The following is a 16,137-nucleotide window of genomic DNA, read 5'->3' on the forward strand; positions in this document are numbered from 1 at the left end:
CTAGCCTGGGAACTTCCACATGCTGTGGGCATCGCCAAAAAAAAAAAAAAAAAAAAAAAAAAAAAAAGGCTGGCACTGGAGTTTGAAAAGGAGCTGGCTAAGAAAAAAGGATATTGAGATCCTTCTAGGCAGGGAATTCTGCGATTGAGAAAATTACAGCAGGATCAGTGTGGCCACAGTAAAACCTCCTGGCAACGAGGATTAGATGAGGCTGGACTGCCCCAGATAGGTCTTGAAGACCAGGGTAAAAAGTTTTTAATTGATCCTAAAACCAAGAGCCAATGACTCAATAACCAGTATTATCAGCATGCTTCTATGAAGCTCTGCTAAGCGTAGGGCCTGTAGCAGTGCTGAAAACAATGAAACCCCTGCCCTAGTGAAGCCCCCTCGATGGTCAGGCCTTCCAAGATGGCTGCCCTCTTGCTCTCTGTTCACCACTTGCTGGACCAGTGCCTGCTTCCTGCACCTGACTCGCCCGCCTGACCTCCTACACGTGTGCCTCAGGCCCCAGCTAGTGATCTCTCTTCAAAGGGGCATGAGGGGTGTGCCCTCTGCAAGTTTCCCTGGTAACCCAAGAGCCATCCTGAGGTCAGTTCCCCCTTAACTGGCAGCTTCCTCCCCCCGCCCCACTGGAGACTGCCACCCAGGCTGGGGTGTCAACCACCGTACCTGCTGCAGACTTGTAAGATCCCGCCATGCATCAAACCATTGACATCTCTGTTGCTGACTTAGGGCTCTTCAGTCCGGAAGCTGGCTGTTACCCGAAAACTGAGTCAGCCTCTTCGTGGCTGTCCGAGCTAGTAGATACAAACAAAATACGAACATCAGGAGAAGGAAGCATTGATTACTGGTAGCAAGTAAGGAGAACACCGGGAGCTTTCCCAAAGCAGGGTCTTCCTCACAGCAAAATTGGGACCCTGTTAATGTAAAGGTATAAACATCTTCATGAGGGTCCTTGAACAGGAGAGAATTCAGCACTGAATTGGGGCAAAGGTCAGCAGAGTCCAAGCTTTCCTGGACCAAAACCTCAAGGTTGGCATCATAACTCTACCCTCCACCTGGTGGCGGTGGGGGAGGTGGTCTTGGTTCCTGCAGGGGTAAAGGTATATTATTTTGAGTGTCCCTTGAGGAGCCAGGACCCTGCCCCAAGGCTGCACTATTGTTTCCTGTGTGCTTCTCCCTTAAAGCCATTAATTACTGGAGTTCTCTGATGGCTGAGTGAGTTAAGGACCCTGTATTGTCACTGCTGTGGTGTGGGTTTGATCCCTGGCCTAGGAACATCTGCGTGCCACAGGCATGACCAAAAAAATATTGTACTGATGATATGGAATCCGGGTTCTTGTTCACAGCAGTGGGAGAATGAACTCCGCTAACACACAGGCAGCAAGCAAGCAAAGTATTAAAGGAAAGCAAATAGCTTCCAGGACTGCTGGGAGCGGGGAGAAGCACCCCCTTTCTCTATTGTCCTGCAGGGGTTTTTATCTCTTAAAGATGGGGAGGCTACCAATGTGGGGTTCAGACAGAAAAATGTGTTTTTTTTTCTCCCATTGGCTTTGTTCAATTATCTATATCAGTTCTTGTCCAATAGGGTCTTAGGGGTGGAAATGTCCCGTAAGTCTCATGGTTTCTTTGTCCTTTCTTCCCGTAAACTGAGTCACAGGGGGTTAGGGATTAATGTCCATCCGGGTGTAGGTACACTCCCTATAGTAAACAAGGCCTGTGGGGATGTTACTCCCTGGAGCCCTTAAGCCACAAATATTAATAAATATCCATATCAAAAGAAGGTATCGGAGCCCTTGTTCCTACACTGAATACCTGAGTTAATATTCTGCCTCACTGAGTCATGTTCAAGGGCATGAATTGCAGCCAGGCTTAGATCACAAAACGCTTTAGGCCAAAATGAGTTCGTAGGTCAAGAAAGCCATTTCCTGGGAGTTCCCGTCGTGGCGCAGTGGTTAATGAATCCGACTAGGAACCATGAGGTTGCGGGTTCGGTCCCTGCCCTTGCTCAGTGGGTTAACGATCCGGCGTTGCCGTGCGCTGTGGTGTAGGTTGCAGACGTGGCTCGGATCCTGCGTTGCTGTGCCTCTGGCGTAGGCCGGTGGCTACAGCTCCGATTCAACCCCTAGCCTGGGATATGCCATATGCCGCGGGAGCGGCCCAAGAAATAGCAACAACAACAACAAAAGACAAAAAGACAAAAGACAAAAAAAAAAAAAAAAAAAAAAAAAGAAAGCCATTTCCAATTCTCTTTCTCCAGGGACCCTAAAGGCTTTTGAGCCAAGGAATGACTTGACCTTTGTGCCTTATGAAACCCCCCTTAGACGGCCACTCTGCCCTATAATCTATTCCCTCACATTAGCCAAAGTGACCTTTCAGAAATAGGATCAGACCTACTCACTCATTCTCTTCCTCATGTTTTAAAGCCCTATTATTTCTCCTTTTGAGAGGCAAGAAAAAATGCACAACCTGAAAGTTGTGAGTTAACTTTTATTTGGAGTGAAATTAGGACTTAAGCCCAGGAGACAGCACCTCAGATAGCCCTGAGAAACTGAACTGCTCTGAGGCGGGGAGTGGGGAGCTAGGATATGTGAGAGTTTGCAACAAAGGGCAGGTAGTAGGAACAAAAGGTTTACAGATAACCAGGTTTACAGCAGATTTACAGAAAACCAGCTTCTATGGGAAGATGGAAGGTCTGGGCTCACTGGACTCACTCCTTTGATCTGTGCCTCAGCTGGGGGCCAGTCTTCTAGGTTTCTTCCCTGAGTTCCCTCAGGGCTTGCTGGTCCACTCTTGGGAGTGGCTGTTCTCACAGGTGACCTGATGTCTTTTGTTTTGCCTACTAACTGCAGCCCAGGAGGCAGTGTTTGGATAACTCTATTCTCCCAAAGAGGAAAGGGGACTATTGAGATATGTGATAAAGGTGAGCGGGAGGGGCTGCAGCCAGGCACAGACTTTACAGAAGTTTGCTGCTGGTCCCGTGAAGGTCACTACTAGTCACAGACCTCAGTCATCACTGAAGGATTTTAGATATGAGGAGATGTAAGAATCGGGCTCATAAAATCTCTTAAAAATATCTGACTATCTGAAGACCTGTTCTCCCAGTTTTCCCAGAGCACAGAGAGCCTCACCCACCCTGAGCTTTGAGCTTCGCTCAGGGGCTGCTGTGGGTGGGCAGCTGCAGTGGCTCGTATTTTACTCCACATGGAGGCTGATGGCACGTGCCAGGCTGCAGTTCACAATCTAAACTCCTACAGCACTTCAAGAAACTAAACTCTAAAAAGACTTCATCAAAATATGTAAGTCCACAACAACAACAACAACAACAACAAAAGACAAAAAAAAAAAAAAAAAAAAAAAAGACCAAGGGAGTTCCCGTCCTGGCGCAGTGGTTAACGAATCCGACTAGGAACCATGAGGTTGCGGGTTCGGTCCCTGCCCTTGCTCAGTGGGTTAACGATTCGGCGTTGCCGTCAGCTGTGGTGTAGGTTGCAGACGCGGCTCGGATCCCGCGTTGCTGTGGCTCTGGCGTAGGCTGGTGGCCACAGCTCCGATTCAACCCCTAGCCTGGGAACCTCCATATGCCGCGGGAGCGGCCCAAGAAATAGCAACAACAACAACAACAACAACAAAAGACAAAAAAAAAAAAAAAAAAAAAAAAAGTAAGTCCAAAAAGGAAATATGGTCATTTCAAACATTTTTTTTACCTGTAAAGCAGTGGGAGGACGTGAGAGGGTGTAGAATTCCTCTCCAGATTAATCCAATGCCAGGGAATTTTTGGGGTCATTCAGAAGTGATCTGCACATGCAAACAAGTGTCCTTATTTGATCTATCAAACCCTTGTCAGATAAAGATCTCCCTCCGGTAAATGGGAAAAAAAAAAAGTGTTATATTCCTCAAACTGGGTATCACAAAATAAACCAGTATGTGAAATATACTCTATTTCTTCCATACTGACTGTCCTCCTAGAACCCTACTTCGGGGAGATTCCTCCAAGAAATTCAATTTGATCTTTTTATATATAATCAGATTTGGTGGGTTTTATGTCTGAGCAAATTTTAAAAAACTTTTTGATTGATTTTTTATTTTATGGCCACGCCTGCGGCATATGGAAGTTCCTAAGCAGGGATTGAATCTGAACTTTTGCAACCAGTACCACAGCTGTGGCATTGCCAGATCTTTTACTTTTTTTTTTTTTTCCTCTTTTTGCCATTTCTTGGGCCGCTCCCACGGCATGTGGAGGTTCCCAGGCTAGGGGTCTAATCGGAGCTGTAGCTGCCGGCCTATACCAGAGCCATAGCAACTCAGGATCCAAATGGATGCTGAGCCACAGGAGAACTCCCCCAAATCAAATTTTTTTTTCTTTCTTTCTTTCTTTCTTTTTTTTTTTTTTTTTTTTGTCTTTTATGCCTTTTCTAGGGCCATTCCCACGGCATATGGAGGTTCCCAGGCTAGGGGTCTAATCAGAGCTGTAGCTGCCAGTCTACGCCAAAGCCACAGCAACGCAGGATCCGAGCCGCGTCTGCGACCTACACCACAGCTCACGGCAACGCCGGATCCTTAACCCACTGAGCAAGGCCAGGGGTCGAACCTGCAACCTCATGGTTCCAAGTCAGATTCTTTAACCACTGAGCCACGACAGGAACTCCTGCTTTTTTTTTTTTTTTTTGACTCAGTGAATTTTATTATATTTATAGTTGTACACCCATCATCACAATCCAGTTTTACAGCATTTCCATCCATACCCCCAGCCCATCCCTCCCTCTGTCAACCTGTCTCCTTTGGGAACCAAAAGTTTTTCAAAGTCTGTGAGTCAGTATTTGTTCTGCAAAGAAGTTTATATTCCCAGGGTAGGGGTCAAATGGGAGCTACAGTTGCCAGCCTACACCATAGCCACAGCAACACCAGATCCTTAACCCACTGAATGAGGCCAGGTATTGAATCTGCATCCTCATGGATGCTAGTCAGATTCCTTAACCGCTGAGTGACGGGAATTCCTGTATGGTTTTTTTAGATTCCACATCTAAGTGATAGTATTTGATGTTAGTATCTCACTGTTTGACTAAGCTCTCTTAAGCATGATAATTTCTAGGTCCATCCATGTTGCTGCAAATGCCATCTTTCTTTCCTTTTAATAGCTGAGTAATATTCCATCCATTGTGTCTATGGACTACATCTTCTTTATCCACTCCTGTGGATGAACATTTAGGTTGTTTCCATGTCTTGGCTACAGTATAAGTGCTGCAGTGAATATTGGAGTACATGTATCTTTTTGAGTTATGGTTTTCTCTGGATAGATGCCAAGGAGTGAGATTGCTAGATCAAATGGTAGTTCTATTTTTAGTTTTTTGAGGAACCTCCATACTGTTTTCCGTAGTGGTTGCATAGGGATTGCATTGATTTGGTAGATTACCAACAGTGTAATAGGGTTCCTTTTTCTCCACACCCTCTCTAGCATTTATTGTTTGTGGACTCTTTGATGATGGCCATTCTGGCTGGTGTATGGTGGTACTTCATAGTGGTTTTGATGTGCATTTCTCTAATAATTAGTGATGCTGAACATCTTTTCATGTGTTTCTTGGCCATCTGTATGTCTTCTTTGGAGAATTGTATGTTTAGATCTTCTCCCCCCCTGTGGCCTACACCACAGCCACAGCAACGCAGGATCCTTAATCCACAGAGCGATGCCAGGGATGGAACCTGTGTCCTCATGGATGCTAGGATGTGATGGGAACTCCTTTTGCCCATTTTTTGATAGGGTTGTTTGTTTTTTTGGTATTGAGCTGTAGGAGATGTTTATCTGTTTTGGAGATTAATTCCTTCTCCGTCTCTTCATTTGCAAATATTTTCTCCCATTTGTATGTTGTCTTTATTTATTTATTTATTTATTTTTGCCTTTTAGGGCTGCACCCACGGCATATGGAGGTTCCCAGGGTAGGGATCTAATTGGAGCTATAGCCGCCGGCCTTCGCCAGAGCCATAGCAACTCCAGATCCTACACCACAGTTCACGGCAATGCTGTATCCTTTTTTTTTTTTTGTCTTTTTGCCTTTTCTGGGGCCGCTCCTGCAGCATATGGAGGTTCCCAGGCTAGGGGTCTAAGCAGAGCTGTAGCTGCTGGCCTACGCCAGAGCCACAGCAATGCAAGAGCCGAGCCGCTTCTGCAACCTACACCACAGCTCAGGACAGTGCCGGATCCTTAACCCACTGAGCAAGGCCAGGGATCGAACCCGCAACCTCATGGTTCCTCCTAGTCGGATTCTTTAACTACTGAGCCACGACAAGAACTCCATTGTCTTTACATTTTGTTTAGGGTTTCCTTTGCTGCGCAAAAACTTTTAAGTTTAATTAGGTCCCCTTTATTTTTATTTTTATTGTCATTATTCTAGGAGGTGGGTCTGAGAAGATACTGCTGTGGTTTATGTCAGAGTGTTCAGCCTATGTTTTCCTCTAAGAGTTTGATAGTATCTGGTCTTATGTTTAGGTCTTTAATCCATCTAGAGTTTTTTTTGTGTGTGTATGGTGTTAGGGAGTGTTCTTTTTTTTTTTTTTTTTTTGTCTTTTTGCCATTTCTTGGGCCGCTCACGCGGCATATGGAGGTTCCCAGGCTAGGGGTCTAATCGAAGCTATAGCTGCCAGCCTACGCCAGAGCCACAGCAACACCAAATCCAAGCCGCATCTGCGACCTACACCACAGCTCACGGCAACGCCGGATCGTTAACCCACTGAGCAAGGGCAGGGACCGAACCCGCAACCTCATGGTTCCTAGTCGGATTCGTTAACCACTGCTCCACGACAGGAACTCCCTGGAGTGTTCTAATTTCATTCTTTTACATGTAGCTATCCACTTTTCCCAGCACCACTTATTGAAGGACTGTCTTTTCTCTATTGTATTTTCTTGCCTCCTTTGTCATAGATTAGTTGACCATAGGTGCATGGGTTTAACTCTCGACTTTCTATCCTTTTCCACTGATCTATATTTCTGTTTTTGTGTCAATACCATACTGTTTTGATGACTCTAGCTTTGTAGAATTGTCTGAAGTCAGGAAGCCTGATTCCTTCAGCTCCATTTTTCTTTCTCAATATGGTTTTGGCTATTCAGGGTCTTTTTTGCTTCCAAACAAACTTTAAAATATTTTGTTCGAGTTCTGTGAAGAATGTGCTTGGTAATTTGATAGGGATTGCATTGACTCTGTAGATTGCCTTGAGTGGTATAGTCATTTTGAAAATATTTGTATCGTCTTTTTTTTTTTTGTCTTTTTCTTTTATCTTTTTAGGGCCACGCTGGTGGCCTGTGGAGCTTCTCAGGCTAGGGTTCGAATCAGAGCTGTAGCTGCTGGACTACACCACAGCCACAGCAACATGAGATCTGAGCCCATTTCTGCAACCTACACCACAGCTCATGGCAACACTAGATCCTTAACCCACTGATTGAGGCCAGGGATTGAACCCGAAACCTCATGGTTTCTAGTCGGGTTGTTAACCACTGAGCCAAGACAGGGAACTCCTATTTTATTCTTTTTGATACAATGGTAAATGGGATTATTTCCCTAATTTCTCTCTCTGATCTTTCATTGTTAGTATAGAGAAATGCAGCTGATGTCTCTGTATTAATGTTGTATCCTGCAACCTTACGAAGTTCATTGATGAGCTCTAACAGTTTTCTGATATCAAATTCCAGATCCTTTAACCCATTGCACTGGGCCAGGAATGGAACCCAAACCTCCACAGCAACCTGAGGCGCTGTGGTTGTATTCTTAACCCACTGGGCCGCAGCAGGGGCTCTACGTCTGAGCAAATTTTGCTGGAATATTTCTAGGAGACACAACCCAGTAAAAATGATAAATATCATGGCACAGCAGAAACAAATCTGATAGGAATCATGAGGTTGAAGATTCGATCCCTGGCCTCGCTTAGTGGGTCAAGGATCTGTTGTTGCCGTGAGCTGTGGTGTAGGTCACAGACATAGCTCGAATCTGGCTTTGCTGTGGCTGTGGCGCTGTGGCTGTGTGTAGGCTGGCGGCTACAGCTCTGATTAGCCCCCTAGCTTGGGAACCTCCACATGTCGCAGGTGTAGCCCTAAAAAGACAAAAAGACCAAAAAAAAAAAAAAAAAAAAAAAAAAAAGGGCAAATAAATGTATTTTCTTTGTGAAACATAAAGGAGACAATTTCAGTATGCAGATACTTAATTTTGGTTGTGGGATGCTTTAAAATTTTGATAAACAGGATTAGGCAAAGTTATTAAGAACTAGACAGATCTGGAGTTCCCCATCGTGGCACAGCGGAAATGAATCCGACTAGGAACCATGAGGTTACAGGTTCGACCCCTGGCCTTTCTCAGTGGGTTAAGGAGCCAGTGTTGCTGTGAGCTATGGTGTAGGTTGCAGACACGGCTTGGATCTGGTATTGCTGTGGCTCTGGGATTGCCGGCAGCAATAGCTCAGATTAGACCCCTAGCCTGGGAACCTGCATATGCTGCGGGTGCGGCCCTAAAAAAGATAAAAGAAAAAAAAAAAAAAAACTAGACAGATCTGTAAAGAATGACAGTTTCAAGATATATTATTAAAGGAAAAATTTGTTTGTTTTGGCTGCACCCACAGCATGCAGAAGTTCCCAGGCCAGGGGTCAAATCTTTGCCACATCAGTGACAATACAGGTGCCGGATTCTTAACCTCTAGACCACTAGGGAACTGCCATAGCCCTCTTTTATTGCCAAACTCTTGTTTCCTGACTGTTTCTCCTTCATTCCTGCATTCCTTCACTTCCCTTAAGATCGTTAATTACTGAGACATGTTCAAGGGCAGGTATTGTGGCCACGCTTAGATCACAAAATGCCTTAGGCCAAAAATTGCTTCTCTTATGTCAAGAATATCATGGCTGGGAGTTCCTGTCATGGCTTAGCAGTAACAAAGAACTAGTAGGTCAGGTTCAATCCCTGGCCTCACTCAGTGGGTTAAAGATCCAGCATTATCATGAGCTGTGGTATAGGTCACAAATGAGGCTCGGATCTGGTGTTGCCGTGGCTGTGGTGTAGGCCAGCATCTCCAGTTCAGCCCCTACTCTGGAAACTTCCATATGCTGCAGGTATGGCCCTAAAAAGACCAAAAAAAAAAAAAAAGTCATGGGTGTTCTCTTTCTCCAGGACCCCCTACCCTGTCTTCCTACCAAGTCCCTATCTCCTCCTGTGACCCCGTCCTGGCCCAGACTATCATAGATCCACCTTTAATGGATGTCATGGACTGCCATGCATAGTTAAATAAATCATATTTCGGGCCTGAACATCCAAGTGGCAGGTGCTAACAGAGGACAGGCAGTCCTAGTAGGACTTGATGTCGTTCAGGTGAAGGCTTCCCAGAGGATGTGACACTTAAGTGGATTCCTGAAATGAGAACAAGTCGCCCAAGCAGAGTGGGTCTGTGTTGGGATGGGAGTGGGTACTGAGGCCCCGGAGGACCCACCAGGTGGTTGGAACAGCTGGGGAGGTCATCTGAGCCTGGAAATGCCCAATGAGGTGGAGCTGGTGAGAGGAGGAGTAGGGCAGCTCCTTATGGGCGTGGTCAATAGCTCAAACTTTCCCTAACAGAAATGTGCAGGAGGGGCTGGTGGGATGTCAGCTGAGGAACAATGTGATCAGTTGAGTTGATCTGCATTTTTTACAGTTGACTTTCTAAAGGCTCTGAATAAAGAAAAGAATGTCAAGTAGCAGGATGGGAAAAGGGACTTCAGCTCAGGCCAGAGATAATGGTGCTTAATGCATGCAGACAGAGCAAGGGACAGAACTTACAATCAAAGTGTAGGATGGAAAGCCTGAACAGTGCCCCCAAATCCCTTCTACATTCCAGGTTGTTGGGGTTGTGTTTTTTTTTTTTTTTTTTTTTTTGCTATCTAAGGGCTGCACTGGCAACAATGGAGGTTCCCAGGCTAGGGGGTGAATCGGAGCTGCAGCTGCCAGCCTACACCACAGCTCACGGCAACACCAGATCCTTAACCCACTGAGCGAGGCCAGGGATCGAACCCATGTCCTTGATACTAGTCAGGCCCACTACACTTGAGCCACAGTTTCCAGGTTTAATGTTTGAGATGACCAGGAAGCTAAGTCCCCTGTGGCAGCACAAACTCTTCAGTTCTGCACAGCTTATTTGTAGCAGGGCTTGGACTACAGGCCAGTTGTGCATTTCTCTCTTGCTACCTTTTTTCATGTTCCTCCTTATATCAAGTTTTTTAATTTTAAAAGAGCAGTGTTTTGCTAAGTGATGGATATGTAAACTTCATTACACTATTCTACCTTGATGTATTTTATTTATTTATTTATTTTTTGTCTTTTTGTCTCTTTTTTGTTGTTGTTGTTGTTATTGTTGCTATTTCTTGGGCCGCTCCCGCGGCATACGGAGGTTCCCAGGCTAGGGGTTGAATCGGAGCTGTAGCCACCGGCCTACGCCAGAGCCACAGCAACGCGGGATCCGAGCCGCATCTGCAACCTACACCACAGCTCACGGCAACGCCAGATCGTTAACCCACTGAGCAAGGGCAGGGACCGAACCCGCAACCTCATGGTTCCTAGTCGGATTCGTTAACCACTGCGCCACGACGGGAACTCCCTTTGATGTATTTTAAAAAGTTATAAGAAGCAGTTCTATAAAATGCAGTGCTACTAAAGCATGGATGCAGACTCAAGGCCTTTGAAAGAGTTGGCAAAGGAAACTGTTCAAGAATTTCCTGGGGCTCCAGGCTCTCGGTCTACCCAGCCTGGTAGACTCAGCTGAGTGGTGTTGGCTCAGATGGCCATGGTCATAGACAATGCCACATTGCTGGGCTCCGTGGCACGTAACTGGGGCAAGGCACAACCTCTCTGAATCTTCAGTAAAGCGGGAGTCCATACTGTTAAATGACAATAAAATTTAATAATGACTTTGATCCACGAATTGGGAAATACAGCGCCTCACAAACAGTGGAGATCTCTTCCCGAGTGATTTGGGGCAAGAGTGAGTTTTACAGAGCTTAGATGAGGCAGCAGAGACAGGGCACGATTTGCTAAGATGTGGGCAATTTCCTTATAAAGGTGGCAGGCCCTATTTGCCAAGGTGAGGTGAGCTGGTTAAAAGTGAGCCAGCGGATGGTGATCCCGTATGTTAGGATCCTGGACCCACGGCATTTCCTGGAGGTGCAGTCTGACTTAGGTTTAGATTTGTGACCTGGGCTGGGCCACTGGGGCAGCTTCCCATTTTCTGGGTCCCCATATTTGTATTATCTTTATCAATACTTTTTTTTTTCCTCTTTTTAGGGCCACACTCAAGGCATATGGAGGCTAGGGGTCAAATGGGAGCTACAGCTGCCGGCCTACACCACGACTACAGCAACGCCACATCCGAGCTCTGTCTGTGACCTACACCACAGCTCACAGCAGCGTCAGATCCTTAACCCAGTGAGAGAGGCCAGGGATCGAACTGCGTCCTCATGGATACTAGTCCAATTTGTTTCCAATGGCCACGACGGGAACTCCCTTTATCAGTACTTTGTATGCAGCAGATGTTGTGAGAGCGGAGGGTGTCCAGGTTGGTCCCACATTCCCTGATCACTAAACATTATTTTTTCTTAACACTTCCTTGAAATTGAGTAATCAATGTCACCACAGCTATCTACCTAAACCACCAAGAGTGACCACATAGTTGCCTATTTATGGTTTATGTGTTAAAAATAAACTTCAAGGAGTTCCCATCGTGGCTCAGTGGTTAATGAATCCAACTAAGAACCATGGGGTTGCAGGTTCGGTCCCTGGCCTTGCTCAGTGGGTTGGGGATCTGGCGTTGCCGTGAGCTGTGGTGTGGGTTGCAGACGAGGCTTGGATCCCGCGTGGCTGTGGCTGTGGCGTAGGCCAGTGGCTACAGATCCGATTCAACCCCTAGCCTGGGAACCTCCAAGTGCCTTGGGAGCAGCCCAAGAAATGGCAAAAAATATAAATAAATAAAATAAACTTCAAGAAGAAGAAGTATTTATTCATTTATTTATTGGCCACTCCCACAGCATGTGGAAATTCCCTGGCCAGGGATCAAAGCCACACCACAGCAGTGACCCAAGCCACAGCAGTGACAACACCAGATCCTTAACCCACTAAGCCACCAGGGAACTCCTGGATTTTAAAGACTTAGTAAGATAAAAAGAGGATAGACTATCTCCATAATTTTGTCATAAATATATACTGAATGAGAATATTTTGGTTGTATTGAGTAAATAGATACACTATTAAAATAAAAAAATAAATAAACTTTAAGAAGTTCTGGGTTTGTTTTTTTTTCATGTAAAGCTTGCATATAGAATACAAAGATAAGAGTTTATAGTTACAAAAATATTAGGTGGAAGGTGTGTGATTGGTGAGGTAATTCCATTGACTTTAAGTCTGAAATCTCTGGGCCTTGGAGGGTGGTGATTACAGTTAAAGGAATTCGCTTTAACTATTAGCTCTTTCTTTTCCAAAGTGGCTGGTGTGGCAGGCCTTCCTCAGGACTGTGATCAAGGAACCCTTCAAATAGTATCCTCTGTTTATCCTCGACTCAGTTTTTCTCTACTATGTGGATTTTTGGCACCGGGAAACATTCATTTGGTCATCTCCTGATTTTCACTGGTGAGGAAAGATTCAAAAAGGCAAATCTGACGCGTTGTGAGTACCAGGTAATTGTTGAATGAATGAAGCAAGTCATGGGAAAATTTGAGCGCAATTTAAATATTAACATTGTAGCATATGCATGATATGCATAATATAGAAATGCATATTCTAGAAAGTGAAAGTACTCTCTCATAAGCTCAGTCCACAAAATAATCCTCGTTAATATTTTGGAGTTCGAGTTGTGGCTCAGTGAAAATGAAGACTAGTATCCATGAGGATGCGATTTTGATCCCTGGCCTTGCTCAGGTTCAGGGATCTCATGTTGCCATGAGCTGTGGTGTAGGTCACAGATGAGGCTCAGATCCTGCATTGCTGTGACTGTAGTGTAGGCTGGCGGCTGTAGCTCCGATTCGACCCTTAGTCTGGGAACCTCCACATGCCAAAGCTGCAGCCCTAAAAAGCAAAAAACAAAAAACAAAAACAACCACTAACTTTACTGAACATTCTTATATGTCTGTACACACTGTGGGAGGTTTTGCTGGGTCAAAAGCCTTGTGTGTGTGTGTGTGTGTGTGTGTGTGTGTGTGTGTGTGTGTGTGTGTGTGTGTGTGTGTGTGTGTGTTTGGCAGTGCCTACTTATTCTCCAAAAAAAGTTGTAACAATTTTCATTCCCCCAAACATAGTGTTGTAAGATGTCCAGGATTATTTTATTTTACTTAAAAAATTCTTATTTTCAGGAGTTTCTCTTGTGGCTCAGTGGGTTAAGAGCTGATGATGTTTCTGTGAGGGAGCAGGTTCCATTCCTGGCCTGACTTGGCCAGTTAAGGATCTGGCATTGCCGTAAGCTGCGATTTGACCCTGAGCCTTCGAACTGCACTATGCCACAAATGTGGCCATAAAAAGAAAAAAAAAAATCTTATTTTCTAAATTATATAGATACAAATCCTTTTTAGAAGAGATGTGACAATCTGGGAGCATTCAAAGTAGAACATTAAAGTATTTCCCACCCTCCATCCAATTTGGGTGTTATTTTAGAATGAGATGATGATAAGGTAACTATAGTAACCTTCCCAAAGCAATTTTGGTTTACTATTTTTTCTTGTCTTTTTAGGGCCGCACCTGCGGCAGATGGAAGTTCCCAGGCTAGGGGTCGAATCAGAGCTGCAGCTGCCAGCCTACACCACAGCTTACAGCAACGCTGGATCCTTAACCCACCGAGCGAGGCCAGGGGAAGCTAGTCAGATTTGTTTCCACTGAGCCACGACGGGAACTCCGGTTTATTATTTTTCTTTTCCACCAGCGTATATAAACAGCCTATGTCACGCCTAAGAAATTCTATGAGAGACCTGCCTAGACCTACTAGGCCTCAGCTGCTTGCCTTACATGGAAAATGGTAACAATTTAACATTTTTCTGTTAAAAATATTTGGGTGTAATTTGTTTAACTTATCAGCTGTGGTTTCTCATTAATTGATGTGCATACTCAGGGTGTCTTATGAAATAAGAAAATCTAGTCTGTGTGTCATCTGTGTGGCTGCTCCCCCAGGCAAGCAGAAACTCCCCAGACCAGGATGGAACCCGAGCCACAGCAGTGACAGTGACAGATCACTAACCTGATAGTCCACCAGGGAACTCTGTTTTTTCAAAAAATATAATGACATTTAATAAAGGCTGGAGTTCCCTGGTGGCCTAGAGGTTAAGGATCTGGCATTGTCACTGCTGTGGTGTGGGTTCAAACCCTCAACCAGGAACTTCTGAATTGCTTGGACATGGCCAAAATAAAAATCAAAACTAGGAGTTCCCGTCATGACACAGCGAAACAAATCTAACTAGTAACCACAAGGTTGTGAGTTCAATCCCTGGCCTCGCTCAGTGGGTTAAGGATCTGGCGTTGCCATCAGCTGTGGTGTAGGTTGCAGACACGGTTCGGATCTGGTGTTGCTGTGGCTGTGGTATAGGCTAGCAGCTGTAGCTCTGATTCAGCCCCTAGCCTGGGAACCTCCATATGCCATGAGGACAAAAAAACAAAACAAAACAAAACAAAAAACCCAAAACGAAAACAAATAAATGCTAAATTTATGAATTATGTTGACATAATGTACTTGTCATCTTTTTATTAAACCTTTGTCAATTTGTCTTATAATTTTCAATTCCTCTAAATTTTCTTTTTTTTTTTTTTTTTGTCTTTTGTCTTGTTGTTGTTGTTGTTGTTGTTATTGTTGCCATTTCTTGGGCCGCTCCCGCAGCATATGGAGGTTCCCAGGCTAGGGGTTGAATCGGAGCTGTAGCCACCGGCCTACGCCAGAGCCACAGCAACGCGGGATCCGAGCCGCGTCTGCAACCTACACCACAGCTCACGGCAACACCGGATCATTAACCCACTGAGCAAGGGCAGGGACCGAACCCACAACCTCATGGTTCCTAGTCGGATTCGTTAACCACTGCGCCACGACGGGAACTCCTCCTCTAAATTTTCACAGGAATTTGTAGGGATGGCTGATGTAGCTTAGAAATGATCATACCAGAGCAGGACAGGATTCATGCTTTCTGCACAAAACTGTCTGACCCAGAAGTTCCTTCAGAAAAATACTGTGGGGCTTAGTTAGTCTGGATGAGGAATTTTCTGGAAGATACTATTGATTGGTGTCAGGGAGTGCAAGCAATGGAACAGGAAAATGACTTGGCTTTTTAGAGGTTTCCTATCAGCCTACAGCCCATGCCTATTTCATGGAGAAGAGATAAAGGAATGGCGTTTTCTGTAGAAAGATTGCTCCTCAGAAGAGTCAAAGCAGTGAAGTTGGGTAACACCTAAGGCCACTGGGTCTCCACAGGAACAACTGGTGCCTCAAGCACATTGCCAGATTTATCAAATAACATGATGTGATACAGTGTATAAATATTACATGTGGCAACCTAAACAGAGTATTTGCTGTTTACATGAAATTCATATTTAACTGGGTGACTATGTCAAGCGATCATATCCTCTAGGAGACTCTGCCAGTGCCTGGAGCCAGCTGGGCAGAAGGCAGGCTCCAGGCTGCCAGGAAACAAGGCCTGGGATGCTGGAGACACATAGCCTGCAAGGACAGTGCCCCCAGTGAGGGATTGTCTTGCCCAAAACGTCAGTGCTGAGAAACTCCTACCTTCGCTAACTCATTTATGAGGCACTTGTGGGACTGACCATGTACCTTTCACTTTTTGAAGTAATACTTATTATAACACAGAAATTCAAAGAGCAAGAAAATTACCACTTGAAAGCAGAAATTTCCTGTCACCCTACCTCCCAGATCACCATGGTTTGAAGTGATTATTCCAGATACCTTTTCATACCAATATATATACCCTTTTTAAAAATTAAAAACTGGGAGTTCCCGTCATGGTGCAGCAGAAATGAATCCGACTAGTATCATGAGGTAGCAGGTTCAATCCCTGGCCTTTCTTAGTGGGTTAAGGATTAGGCACTGCCATGAGCTGTGGTGTAGGTCTCAGACTCAGCTTGGATCCTGCGTTGCTGTGGCTGTGGTGTAGGCCGGCAG

General features: G+C 45.1%; 1 protein-coding gene across 9 annotated transcripts in view; it reads left to right on the top strand.

Annotated features, from left to right (window-relative positions):
* LOC100621006 (RE1-silencing transcription factor-like) overlaps positions 1-16,137 on the top strand; it is a 130,508-nt gene that overhangs the window by 88,831 nt on the left and 25,540 nt on the right. For 2 of the 9 annotated variants that reach the window (XM_084970791.1, XM_084970792.1), the window contains one exon: positions 12,475-12,667. The exons of 5 other annotated variants lie outside the window; for them this stretch is intronic. In XM_084970791.1, coding sequence (XP_084826917.1) covers positions 12,566-12,667 — 102 coding nt within the window. In that variant the 5' untranslated portion in view covers positions 12,475-12,565. The remainder of the gene's footprint in view (positions 1-12,474; positions 12,668-16,137) is intronic. 2 more of the 9 variants (XM_084970799.1, XM_084970800.1) reach the window with 1 other exon arrangement.

Source organism: Sus scrofa, chromosome 8 (assembly GCF_054392235.1).
Source record: "Sus scrofa isolate SSC_HxYL_T2T_F1_AM1 chromosome 8, Sscrofa_HxYL_maternal_Yorkshire_Landrace_v2.0, whole genome shotgun sequence".
Taxonomy (NCBI): Eukaryota; Metazoa; Chordata; class Mammalia; order Artiodactyla; family Suidae; genus Sus; species Sus scrofa.